The sequence below is a fragment of the Galeopterus variegatus genome, unplaced genomic scaffold, assembly GCF_000696425.1.
Source record: "Galeopterus variegatus unplaced genomic scaffold, G_variegatus-3.0.2 Scaffold110, whole genome shotgun sequence".
Taxonomy (NCBI): Eukaryota; Metazoa; Chordata; class Mammalia; order Dermoptera; family Cynocephalidae; genus Galeopterus; species Galeopterus variegatus.
The window spans coordinates 142,933-157,070 of record NW_007726221.1 but is presented as its reverse complement, the minus strand read 5'-3'; the positions used below and the strand labels follow the sequence as shown (position 1 = coordinate 157,070).

The 14,138-nt window shown below is 47.7% G+C and overlaps 1 protein-coding gene across 1 annotated transcript in view; it reads right to left on the bottom strand.

The window, feature by feature from the left end:
• ITGA9 (integrin, alpha 9) overlaps positions 1–14,138 on the bottom strand; it is a gene marked incomplete at its 5' end in the record, with an annotated part of 177,511 nt that overhangs the window by 67,357 nt on the left and 96,016 nt on the right. The window contains 3 exons of the mRNA XM_008586608.1: positions 1,605–1,694; positions 6,478–6,557; positions 10,389–10,475. Coding sequence (XP_008584830.1) covers positions 1,605–1,694; positions 6,478–6,557; positions 10,389–10,475 — 257 coding nt within the window. The remainder of the gene's footprint in view (positions 1–1,604; positions 1,695–6,477; positions 6,558–10,388; positions 10,476–14,138) is intronic.

The window sequence follows — 14,138 nt, the reverse complement described above, 5'->3', positions numbered from 1 at the left end:
GGACCAAATCCAATGGACAGCAACTCGCCTATTTTCAACTTAAGGGCATTATTTTAGTAATGTAGTGAGTTCCCAGCATTACTGACTGTCAAGAACTGGTTCATTTAAGCTCACCCTGTTTTATGCTCCTGTAAAGATCAGAGGTTGACTCGTTTGTTTAACGGATGGCATCATCAGGGGCTGTTAACACCTCACAGTGAGGTCCCCTACCATCTGACAACATGATCAAGTGTGCGTAGGGGGGTGTTTTCTCTTTGTCCCCAGGGATAGGATTTGGTTCTGGGTATATTCTCACTGTGCCTCTGAGACAAATAAATAAACTATACAGTTAAAAATAAAATAAACTATACGGTTAATATTTGCCATTGTGAACAGAGGTAAATATATTCTAATTTGCAAATATATTCCACCAGTGCCTCGTGTTTATCAGCACCGCACTCTCCCGAGTGAGCCACAGGCCGGCCCTGTGCCTCGTGTTTAAAAAACATGATGAAAAATGTCAAGAGCTCAGGAGGAGGGACGTCGGAGGCTAATTTGCAAATATATTCCACCAGTGCCTCGTGTTTAAAAAACATGATGAAAAATGTCAAGAGCTCAGGAGGAGGGACGTCGGAGGCTCATTCCACTGGCTCCCAGCAGAGCGTGAGCTCTTGCAGGGACAGCTCCTCCTGCGGTGTATCAGCATTTCCACTTCCAGCCAAGGCCGGGACCCAGAAGTTCTTGAAAAGTGAAAAATGAGAAACTGTGAACCTCCAAAAAGTTCAGTTTGCACTAGGGTCAAGGGTTCAATGGGTCTTCGTTTGATTTAAACTAATTGTGCAAATCTTTTTTCCACTATCAAAGAGGTATGTGCTCTGTTTTCTGAGTCTGGAAACAGGAACTGAGTTCTCATTTTTCTAGGGCCTGAGCTTTGGCTGAAAACTGAGCCGGGTTGTTTCAGGTCCCCACAGACCGCAGCCCATAGCCCTGCTTTCCAACAATGCCAGCAGCACTGAGTGGCCATAGACTTCACCCAGACAGATGGTGTGGCCATCGTGATGGTTCCCTGCCCATTCCAGACCCTCACAGACATCAGGCAGAGCCGCCTTTAGCTCTGCAGAGAGTCAGCAGAAACACACAAAGCCAGGGCTGACTGTGAAGCTAATTGGACAGGCGCTAATCAGAAAGGGAGCCCTCCCATGAGCCAGGGGTTGGGACACATCTGGCTGTAACCTCTGGTCCAGTAGCCTTTGGCTGAATTTTTAATCCCAGGAACCACTCTGCCTGCTACCATATGGTGTTCTGGAGGTGGGGACGGTGGTGGTGCTGGGATTATATGCATAAAAAGGTATAAAGAACGTTCAAAGAAATTGTGGGGCTTAAACTTGTCATCAAACATCCCATGTTACCTACCGGGTGTGTGGGTAGCTGGGCAGAGGAGAAAACAGGAGGGAGGAGAGAGGAAGTCACTGCAGTTAAAGCTTCATCCTGCTTTTCAAAACTGGGAGGAAGGGGAGGTGGCAGGACCACTGGCTCCTGGCTGCTACACATGCAAACTCAAGAGAAGCACAGCATTCCACTGGAGGGCACCCCGAGCTGTGGCAACCTGGGACCAGGCTACTCACCCGGCGACAGATGTGTCCACTTCGTGCATGAGTGGCACCATCAGCGTGAGGGTATTGTCGTGGAGGGATTCAGAGCGTTCCATGTTGCCACTGTGTGGGGAGAGAAGAATGAATGAAAACTAGCTACGGCAGGAGGCTTTCTCTGTTCCACATTATGGCATCATCTCTACCTTCTTCAAGAGCAGACTGTACCTTATTTGTCCTCAGTTCCATTTTGGTAGAGTCCCCTGTACAGAGTCCCAGCGGCCACTCTATTGTCTTAGTTGTGTTCCACTCGCAAAGATGTGAGGGCAAGTAGTTTATTTGGAAGGGGACCCCTGGACATAGCAGTAGGGAGTAGAGAAGGGAGAAGGGAAGGGAAAGAAGAGAATGAAGCCATGCTATCTAGGAGGTTCATGCTGCCGGCAAGCTGGGGCCCCGTCTCGCTGGGGGACTCAGGAGGCAGTGGCGAGCACACACCTATCTTCCCAGTGGAGGGCATGGGAGCCGGGCCTTCATCCATGATCCCCGAGAGCCGCTGCTGCTGCTAGGGTGGCATAAATCCCCTGGCATCTGCCCTGTCACATATCGCAGCAGGGTGGCAGGTGCTGGGCTGGAAGCTGTGCAATGGGCATGTGGGAAAGGTGAGTGCTGAGGGGTTAGGTGTGGTGCCCATGGCATGTGCTACTTCTATCAGACCTTGTCCACGAATAATGGACCAGTGAAGTGGGGGCGCTGAAGCCGGGAAGAGGGTTGCTGGACCTCAGCAGCTATTTTCCACCTGGAGGGGTCACCCATCATCCACGGATAGCCAAGCTCAGGAGAGAGGCCCTGGCCAACCCCATCACAATAAACATCCTGGAAGCTCTCACAATAGACTAGCTACAGCTGTCCACATGAGGTAGTCCCCTCGGGGTGAGTGTGAGGATTCTCATGAGGTCATTCTGGAAAGCTGATGCTGGTGAGTGACCCCAGGGAGAGAGGGACCGCCCACCTGGGACAGGAGAGGAGCAGCTCAGATAGGTTAGGCAACTTGCCTGAAGCCCTCTGTAAACCACACAGAACTGATTCCAACCAGCTCATCTGGGGTCTCCAAACCAGGGCTCTTTCCACTGTGATTCCTGCTCCTGATTCCAGACTAGGGGGCTGGAGGGAGTGGGGAGAAGGAGGAGAACAAAAAGAAGAAGGGAGAAGGAGCAGGAGAAGGAGAGAGAAGATCTGGTTTCCCTTTACTGTTCTACTAAGTTTCAAATGTGAATTGTGACCATTATTCTGGGAAAGCAACTGCCTTGGGAAAAGGCATGGCTGCTGAGTGCACATTGCTGAACCCAGCACTCACAGGTGGTTCCTCCACACAGTGAATGGGTGACCCAGCTGAAAGCCAAGGTGACCCTCCAGGGCTGGAACGTAAGAGTCCCCAGACCTGCCTGAGGTTTGGGAGGGCTCATCCTGGCCATTCCCCAGCACCCCACTTTGGAACGTCAGCTCCGTGCCCTCCTTGGCCCTTCCCAGCCCTGCCCACTGCCTTCCTCTCCCACCCGACAAGTGCTGAATGGCGACAGGACTTAAATAGCCCTCACATCCCCTCTCCTCCTCTCTCCTATTGTTCTGGAACAATGGTGCTCTGTGATGCTGACCTGCAGGGCCAGTCACTGCCCTGGCTCCTCATCTGTCTTCTGGTGCATGGGGTGACATCAGTCCCTCATGGGGCAGCCTTGGTTTGAAGGAGCGGGCAAGTGCTGAATGGCGACAGGACTTAAATAGCCCTCACATCCCCTCTCCTCCTCTCTCCTATTGTTCTGGAACAATGGTGCTCTGTGATGTTGACCTGCAGGGCCAGTCACTGCCCTGGCTCCTCATGTGTCTTCTGGTGCATGGGGTGACATCAGTCCCTCATGGGGCAGCCTTGGTTTGAAGGAGCGGCAGGATCAGGTGCCACACAGCCTAACTTCCTGGCCCTTCCTTTCCCAGGGGGTGATAAAAGCCTTGGGATCACTGCTATGGGCAGACCAGCAGCGTCTCCCCTGTCAAGGGACACCACCACCCCTGCCACAGCATCCTGCCAGGTCTGAGTAATTGGTTCCTGATGGAAGGGCCACCCCTTGCTCTGTCATTTGTCCAGCCACCTGTGGCTGCTGGCAGCTCAGGCCCAACAGTCTCATCTGTCATCAGTGACTGCTCCAGAATGAGCTAAGTTGAAAAGTTGAGATAAAGAGGACAAACATCAAAAGGCTCCCAGTCATGCCGCCAGCCCACGTGCTGGGATGCTCTCCAGTGGTCTGCAAAGCCTGGCTGATGGCTGCTGAGCGGAGAGGTCTCGAGAAACTGTTTAGTCTCAACTTTACGTCCTCCTAAATCTACAAGTAGGCAAGAGACCTTCAAAGGGTGGTGACGGAAGAAAGGAACGATTGGTATCTTAACTGTGCCTTTCACGATAAGGAGCTTTAAGAATCTTTCTATCATAGCAGGGAGTCAAGTGTTGTGCACTAAGACCAGATTTTCACCAAAGCTTCACATGTACCTGAAATACTCTGTTGTGTGTTTAAAAGGTATTATGACCTCCTTAACATTTGTGATTCAAGAAATAAGAAATTCTTAAATTATTTAAGTTACAAATACTAGGCCTCCCCTGATGCTATGTAGCAATATTAATATATATAAGGGGATTTTCTTGAATTTAGTAGGGTACTGGTAATTTCTTATGTGTCTAGCACTTAGCACTGCAGTTGGTAAATAGTAGGTGTGTAACAGATGTTTACTGAGTGCAAATGTGCCCAAACAGATGTTTACTGAGTGCAAATGCGACTGTAGACAGTGGTTCTTAGCCTTGGCTTAGGATCATTTGACGAGCCTCTTCAAAAATCCCAATGCGCATGTCTCACCCCAGACAAATTAGAGCAGAATCTCTGGGGGGCGGACCAGGCATTGGTATTTTTTAAAGCTGCCCAAGTGATTCCAATATGCATCCAAGACCAGAGCACCACTTGTCTGTGGACATATAATTCTAACAGATGAATTTCTCACAGTCGTGCTATCAGCTCCCACCCTCTCTGTCCTCTCTGATGTGCCCTGCATAAGGTGGGAGGCAGGCAGTTTCCTCTTTTGGACAAAGGAAATCTTCCATGTCACGTTCCCTCCCAGGAACATGGGCTGTCCAGGTGCTGAGGACTGAGGGAGCACACTGATGGATCCGCCCAACAGTGGTGAGTTTTCCGTGGATCCAAGTAATGGCAGGAGAATGGGAACTTCCACGTTTGAATAGGTGTCTGCCTCCCCTTATTAAATCAACAGTCTCATGCTCTGTGGTCAAGCTGTCACATTGTGTCACTTCCCTCTTGAAAAACCCTCAGTGGCCCCACACTGCCATCAGAGGGTAGTTCAGGCTTTCTGAGGCTCCCTGTGCTCCCCACGGTCCAGCCCAGCTCTGCTTTCAGCGCCACCTTCCACTGATCCTATATGCTCCCTGCCCTTCCTCTGAGACGGCTCATGAATCTGCAATTCACTCCAGGGCCTGCCACCACACGGTGTAACAGAGTCGGTCGTGCCTGGACATGCTCACTGCTCTGCCTATGTTGCTTCGGCCTGAAAACTGACTCTCCCGTTTAAATGCCACCTCCCCAGTGAAGAAGCCCTTCTGGATTCTAACAATGGGAATGAAGTCTGCCCTCTCCATGCTTTGCACCTGCTTTTATTAGATCACAGTCATGTTTTATGTGAACACGAATAATGTGATCTTGAAAACAGTGTGAACAGAAAATAATCACCTCTTGTGGACCCGTGAAAAAGTGGCTAGAAATACACTATTGGGACAACTGGCATAATTGGAAAGTAAGTGTAAGTTAGATAATAGAATTGTATCAATATTAAATTTCCTGAACTTGCTAACTATACTGTAGTTACCTAAGAGAAAAGCCTCATTTTTAGGCAGTTCACACTGAAGTATTTACGGACAAGGGAGCATGATTTCTGCAACTTACTTTCAGATGGTTAATAAAAAAAATTATATAGAAAGAGAATGATAAAATGGAAGAGGCAAAATCTAACATTGGGTAAATCTGGGTAAAGCGTATGTAGGAATTACTTGCACTATTCTTGCAATATTTCTGCTAAGTTTAAAATCATATCCAAACAAAAACTTAAATGAAAAGGTTGCCCTGAGTGTCCAACCACTGCCCCAGTCAAAGCTTCTATTTCCCTATTCACCCACCTAAGTGCCTCTCTCTCCATCTGAGCTACAGGTCGAGCAACATGTAGATGTCACTTCCAGGCATGTGTGGATGCTGGCGTAAGTGTCTCATAACTCCCTCAAGCCCTCTTAGGTGCTCACAGCCACACCAGAGAGGTGCAGCTGCACAGTCCTGAGGGGTGAGGACCCACCCTGCAGTCCCCTTTCCTATCTGTCCACTCAGCTTTTGGGACAAGCCCTCTCTCGGGAGCATCTCTTAGGGGCTCTGCCTCAGGCTGCAGGTGCCCTTCTCCCTCCATCAAGGGACACAGCAGCATGTCCACGAGAAGCAGCAGGCCCAGCCTGACAAGCCACAGAAGACATCTGTCCAACTTGGGAAACACACAGCCACACGGGACCCCAACCATGTGACCTTGGACTAGAGCTTCACCTCTCTGAGCCAGGCTCACATCAGCTGTAGGATCATTACCTCTGACTGGGTGACTCCCAGTGCCACCCAGTTCAGCTAGAAGTGGTGCTATGCAAGCAGCACTAGACAACCACCATTCCAAAGAGATCTGGTTCCACTTAGCAGTTTGGGGCTTTATCATTGAGTAACAGTTTCTTCCTCCTCAGCATGCTGGGGATCACCCAAACGTGACCAGGGCATGTCCTTTCCTGGTCCCATAAATCTCTCATCTTTCAAAAATATGTTTAAATCCCCCTTACCTCTGAGCAGTAACGATGAAGCTAAGAACTTCCTCTTCCCCAGACAGGTGGCTTGTGTCAAAGATCACGCTGAATTCATACTGGGAAAAAGGAAGCGATGTTTGTCATTAGCAGGCGTCCCAAACTTCAGCTGGGTTTGCTACAACCTTCTGCAGTTTATGACCTCTGAAAGCTCATTTGCATGACAAGCTTTATTTTTATGCATATTTTTCTAATCGTCAGGCCAGAGGCACAACTTTACCAGCAAAACCAAACCTGAACTCTCTGGCAAGAGGCAGGCTGCTGCTTTTCATCCACTGAGGCTCTCTTTAGGGAGTGATGTATTTGTACTCTTAAACCAGGACTTTTCTTTTCTTTTTTTTTTTTTCCTTTTTGTCTTTTTTACTGACCGGCAACGGGATCGCAACCCTCAGTGTTGCGCCCGCACCATGCTCAGCCAGTGAGCGGGAACCGGTCTCCACATGGGATCCGAACCCTTGGCGGGAGTACCACTGCGCTCCCAAGCGGTGCACTCTCCAGTGCGCCACCGGGCCAGCCCTTAAACCAGGACTTTTCTTTTCTTTTTTTTTTTTTTTTTTTTTTCCTTTTTGTCTTTTTTACTGACCGGCAACGGGATCGCAACCCTCAGTGTTGCGCCCGCACCATGCTCAGCCAGTGAGCGGGAACCGGTCTCCACATGGGATCCGAACCCTTGGCGGGAGTACCACTGCGCTCCCAAGCGGTGCACTCTCCAGTGCGCCACCGGGCCAGCCCTTAAACCAGGACTTTTCTACATTTCACTCACACATCAGCTTCCCCATTTTTGTCACATCTGCATATCATATCACCTGTGATATTTACCTCATATTTTTGTTGCCTCATTTTTTTAAAGATTATTTTTAAAGGGCAATTTATATTACTATCATAGATGAGAATCCAGGATCACTTGCCCTAAAGAGAAAGTAGTCATAAAAATGAATATAATAAAAACAAAGCAATGTTGAATTCTGTTGCCTGCTGAAGCCTGTGAACCTAAGGTCCACTCCATCTTGGTTAAAAGGGAGATTGGTAAGTGACAGGGAGGTGTGAAAGGTGCGCTAGCACTGCTGGAGACTTTCTCCTGCATGTGGTTAGGAGTAAAAGAGGGCTGAAAAGTGTTATGGGCTGTGTCTGTGTCTCCCACAAATTCATATGCTGAAGCCCTAAACCCCAGTGCAATAGTATTTGGAGGTGGGGCTTTTGGGAGGTAATTAGGTTTAGATGAGGGCAGGAGGGTGGGGCCCTCATGATGGGATTAGTGTCCCCATAAGAAGAGAAGACAGAGAGATGTCTCTCTATCCACATGCATGCACCGAGGAAAGGCCATATGAGCACACATAGACAGGCACCTGTCTACCAGCCAGGAAGCAGGTCCTTATCAGGAACCGAATCTGCTAGCACCTTGATCTTGGACTTCCCAGCCTTCAGAACATGAGAAATAAATGTCTGTTGTTTAAACCACCCAATAAGTGGTAATTTGTTATAGTAGCCCAAGCTAAGGTAAAAAGGTAATAACTTTCTCACTGTTAGAGTCAATGTTATTTAGTGCTTTATCGCCCCAAAGAATCTCATGAACTGTCTAAAATCATCTTAGTGTACCACCCCCAGTGGTGAGCATCCTGTGATTTGGGGAACACTGCCCTAAGCAAATGGTTTTCATCATATACACATCAGGTATGTGTGGCAAGTGAGAGGAACCCTTGTGTAGGGGTAATAGAACCAGCCTCTAACACGAACTGACCATGTGATCTTGGCCAAGACAGTTAATCTCTTTGCATTTCAACAAAAAGAGGAGGTTGGACAAAATTGTTCTTAAATTCCGTCAAGCTCTGAGAGCCTATGACTTCTTTAATATCTAGATATTTGGGTTCTACTCAGACAAATTCTAGGCAATGGATTGATTTTGCAATGCTGAGTTCTACTGAACTGAATGCCACCTGCAAGTAATAAACACTGGACCATTACATGGGACCATCATCTGGAGTGCACATGGACATCCCTTTCTAGACAGAAATTTCTGTTGCAGGCAGACTTGTCAGCTTACAGGGAGGGTGGGGTGTGGAGAGAGGGCAGGAAGCAGGGCTGGAGGACATAAAGGAAGGGAGAGGCAAGGGTCTTGTCCCAGTGAACAGATAGAACTGGAAGGAGATCTGAACTAAATTAAACATACCACAGTTCAAAGTAGGCAAGAGGCAAAAGATTTGGGCGAAAAGCCAAAATCAGAGACGGAGCCCTGGGAGAGCAGAAGGTCAGAAACCAGGCAGGCCGGCCACGAGAGACAGAATCATACAGCCAACCAAAGTGAGCCAATAAGGTAGTAGTGAGGCTCAGCAGATGTCTGGAGCCTGACGACCCCCAGGGACTGAAGGAAAGGAAAGGACAAACTGGACTACAGACAAAAAGAGCCCCATCCCTGTTGGGTAACTTGTAGGGCCTTCTCCAGGGAATCACCCCCTATTCTCCCCCCTCTGGGTTTAGTCTTGCTACAGGTCTTAACATCTGTAAGTGGGAGGAAAGCAGTGGCATTACCAGCTGGAAAACAATCCAATATTCACACCTCTGTTGTCTCTATGACTGTGTTGAGAGTTAAGAAATGCTGACAAAATTTAATACTCCACTAGAGATAGCAAAACATATCTTAATTTGTGATGTAGCCTGGATTTTACAGTGAAATGGCAACTGTTAAAGTTTTTCAAGTATGTCTATTTTCTGTTACTCAAAAAATTTCAATTAAATGTGTGGGTGGAGGTCTCCCCCATTCAGGGTCTTCCGCCTTCATCCCCACGCTTACCCTGCCTGGAGTCTGCTAGGACTCAGTCCATCCTCTGCCAGCTAAGTGTCATCCATTTGCTAAGGGCACTGCGTCTTGAGCTTTCCCTTCTCCTGGGGTCAATGTGGACCGAATGAGGAACAGCCAGGAAAAGGCTGAGGAATCATGGATGTAAGAACCACTGTAGTTTGGAGGAGTTATATTCAATGAGGCTGATGGGTTCAAGTGATTTGCTAAGAAATGAGCAAATCTCTCTCACTAGAACGTTCTCACCATTGGTTCACAAAATAGCTACTAGGTCCTGGGACCAAAAGCCTTTGAGATTAAAATTATCTGGGGCCGAGCTCGTGGCGCACTCCGGAGAGTGTGGCGCTGGGAGCTCAGCAGCGCTTCCAACGCGGGTTCGGATCCCATATAGGGATGACCGGTGCGCTCGCAGCACTCACTGGCTAAGCGCGGTGTGGCCGGTCTCAAAAAGGACAAAAAAAAAAAAAAAATCTGATTCTGAGACCCAGGCAGGAAAGAAGGGTGAAGCTTTTACTTTAATGGAAAAAAAGGTAGACAAAGGAGTATGAAATTTCCTTCAAACCACAGCAGGGAAAATAGCTTCCATTTCAAAAAGCAGATATTGTTTGAGCTTAGAATATATGTCTCCTTGTAAATATCAAAGTAACTGTAGTTTCTTTGACTTTTTTAAAAAAATGAAGTGGAATAGTTATTTATATTTTGAGAATTTTGAGAGACCTCTTAAGAATATTGTGTGTCCAGGGAAGCAACAGAGTCAGGACTGTAGGTCACCAGCCCAGACCACATCTTACCCTGTTGTCTCAGGGACTCAAAGTGGCATGGAATGTTCCAGAAAAAATTTTTTAGGAAGGCCAACCAATTGCTGCTTGCCAAAGTGCAAAGGCCATGGTGTGTCTTCCACACACAGCCTGTCTAGAGTATACCCTGAAGTATACTGTCAGGGACAGTAGCATGGAAGGGCTTGGGTGGCTGCCTGAGCTGCTGCAGGAGCAGGGGTGTGGGAGGAAACCTCGGGGGGGGGCAGTTGCGGAGTCAGTGGCTGGTGGGGAGGGCTGGGGGTCTCGTGCCAAGGAGGTGCCCCATCTCTGCCCTTTACCTTCGACTTCGACCTCATGAAAGGAAATCCCACGCTGCATTTGAGGAAGTCCGATTCCAGAAGCTCACAGGAAATGCCCATCTCCTCCTGAAAGAGCAAAAGCACAACAGATGGGCTGGCTGCACAGAAGACAGATGTGTGGGAGTGGCCTCAGTGAGGCCCTTGAGTCCTTGGGAACAGTTCTCAGACAGCAGTCACTGCTGGCTTGGTGGGACGAGGTGCCCTCTGAGCAGGTCGAGTCCCCAGTCCTCCTCTGGCTGCCCACCCTTCCCATGGACTTTTCAGGTCCAAACACTGGGGCTGGCCTGGTGAGCCAGAAGCTTCCTACGATTTGAATGAAAAGGCAACTAAATCATCTTTCTGGTGCCTTTTTCTTAAGCCCACACCCTGATCCTGCTTTTTAAGATCTTGCTAGTTTAGGAAAGACAAGCTGTAAGAAAAGCTAACCAAGAAGAGAGAAAGCTTCTTTCCACAGCCTGAAGCAGCCAGGACTGAGCTGTCCACCTGCTAGTCTTCCCAGGTCGGTGGGTGCAAGGGTGAGGAGAGGACCCTGGGTGTGTCAGGCCTGGGGGAACTATGCACATAGTGTCCTGAGAGAACCAGGAGAGAGAAGAACAGGCAGCGGCTATCTTTCACCGAAGTACATGGTTTCCGACCAAGGTTGAAGTAAAGCCAGGAGGCTCTTCATAACCCACAGGGCCTCTTGAGTCACTGAAGCCAAATCAAGACTTCCAAGGAGAGATGGTATATTTGCAGATTTTGGAGAAGGAGAAGGTACAGAGGTCTTTCAGTTTCCAAGACCCACATCTCAACTTCACATCAACATTTCCAGTCCTTTAGACAGGCAGGATGAATTTTTTTTAAATTGTGTACCCAATCAGTAAGAACATGTGAGCACTAACCACAATATACCTATTTAAATTATATACATATCCTACTATTCTAATATATTATGAACATCATCAAACACACAAAAAATAGAAATGACAAAAGATAAATAATTGACCTAGGGGTTAGAAGTCAAGACAGTATGGGGAAGTAGTAAGTGGGGGTGTTCCTGGGGTGCTGGGAATGTTCTCTTCCTTGGCTGGGTCCTGGGTACACAGGTGTGATCATTTTGTGAAAATTCATTGAGCTGGGTAGTTAATGACTTGTGTACTTTTGTTTGTTAAACATGAATACAACTTTTCTTAGAAAACAGCAATGAAACAAAATGATAAAAACCCAAAATACAATTAAACAAAAGATGTACAAATCTAAAAGGAAACCCTAGTATATCTTTTCAGCATCCACTCTTGAAGATAATTGATCTCAATGATTAAAATTTTCTAATGGCTCTCCAAGCCCTTAGCCAGTGTCCTCACGTGGAGACCCAGGATCACCTACATTAGCATCACCTTGGCAGCTTCTTTAAAAGTGCAGATTCCTGGGCCACACTCCAGGTAACTGACTAACCTCTGAGTAGACTCAGAGATTGTGCGGCCTGGGATAAGTGTTTTCAATAAACGGTAAGTGATAAAATAAGTGATTCTGCTGCGCAATGATGTTTGCAAGCTACTGCTACGAGCTTTCCTTTCTTCAGTCTATTCTACAGACTGCCTGAGGAACCTTCTTAAAGCATGCCTCTCCCCACTGCAAACAGAATAAAGTCCCAAATCCTAACCCTGGCATCCATTCTGGCCCATATTTTTCTGCTATCCTCCCCCGCCCCCACCCCACTGTGCACACACATTATTATTCTACAAACACTCTTTCCCTGGTATCGCTTCCACACCTCTGTTTAAGTTGTTCTCACTGTCAGGAACACCTTTCCCTGGCCCTTCTGCCAGGGTTTCTTCATCCATCCTGCCCTCAAACACTCATGGGTGGTAAGTTTACATATGTAATATGGAAATGGCACAGGATTCAGAGTGGACCCTGAGCATCCACTGGGTAGCCGAGTCATCATATCACGAACCATGTCAGCACTGAGGACATGGGTCTGAATGATGTTAGTCCCTGTCCTTGTAGACTTCACAGCTTAGCAGGGGGAGATACCCCAGCAGAAAAAGAGACATTTACATGGCAGTATGACAGCAAGTGTGAGGGCTGCTCTTGGAGCCTAGAGGACAGGTGGTGGCATTTTCAATAAGGAAAACCAGAGAATAATTTCTCAGATGCTGTCTCAAGATCTGCATGCCCCAAAGACTAGCACTAATGAGGCTGCTCTAAATCCTAGCTAATTGGCCTGTGGGTATCAGACGCAGGCAGCCAGCCCAAGTCTAGAGTGATCTTAGCCCTCCTGGCTTCCCTGGGATAGTCCTGGTTCATGCCTGTCATCCTGGTGTAATTATTCTCGAGAATGTCCCAGCATATGTATGTATGTATGCGTGTGTGTGTATCTCATGATTACATAACCCAGTTTCCAACTCCTCTTGTAATGCTCAATACCTTACTGGGAATTCTTTTCAATGCAGGAGAGAGGTTTTCAATTCAAGTCATATGTCTACCTGTTATTGAAGTAAAGATTTACTGCTCCAGAGACTTCTTCAGTTTTTGCACGTGTGTGAAGGAATGACTATGGCTTCAAAAATTTACTCTGGAACTTAAGGGAATCTCAGTTTACTTAGCTTTGGCCTAAGACTACTTTTCATTATTCAAGAGCTGCTGAATTACCTTATTTTTCATTAACTCCAAAATGCTAGAAAATAACATTTAAACTAGCACTTGTTTCATTGTTCCAAGTCTCTCTCTCACCCTACTCAGTCAAATAAAAATTTCAAAATTCTGGTTGGATCTTGGCAAGGACAAGCAAAAAGAGTGAAAAGCAAAGACACTTCTAGGAAGGGGAGCTGAGCACATGGTTCCTGAGTCGTGTGCCCTTGGCAGGATGTCATGGATCACCCTTCTACTGCCTGTCAGCACCAGTACAGCCCCCTGTGGCCACGTAAGCTGCCCTGGCCAAGAGTCTTTATTTTACTCCCCTCTCTCCTATCACAGCTGTGACTTTCAAGGAGGCAGAGAAGCAACCAGAGTGTGGGCTTTGCACACATGCTGACTCCCTGTGTGGGTGGTATTTGTGCTACCCCAAGAGCCCTTTTACTAGATAGGTACAGCAGCCCCCAGCTGAATGCAAGTTGCTTTGCCTGGAAGCCTATAATGCCCTCCCTGTGTGCATTCTGTAAGCCTATGATTGATGGGTGCCAAAGGACGCCCCTTTGCCTCAAGGTGGGACCACCTCTGTAATGCAGCTCATGTTCCAGAGCTCCCCACGGGATGGGGCTGAGCAGACTCCGTGTCCCTGTTTGGCTCCTTCCTCTGCCATATTCTGCTCCCTTCACTCTTCTTTCCCCAATAATGTCACTTGCACAAACATCCCCATCGCAGGTGAACGTGGCCTCAGATAACACTCTTCACAGACAAGGCTCCCAGCACTGAGAGCCACTGTAAGGTGCTGGGTGTTTGCTCCCAGGTGGGAAGAGGTAATGGAAGGGGCAGAGGGGCATACTCACGTGTTTATTCATCATGTTTAAATCCTTTCTAAGGAAGAGAAAATTGTCCTAACTGCAGTTTATAAAATCCATTTAGCTCTCCCCATTAGGGGAACACTTCACCTCAAGGCAAAACCAGTACCCCCTTTTTCTCTTGGTTTCAGATCTAAGGAAGAGAAAATTGTCCTAACTGCAGTTTATAAAATCCATTTAGCTCCTCCATTAGGGGAACACTTCACCTCAAGGCAAAACCAGTACCCCCTTTTTCTCTTGGTTTCAG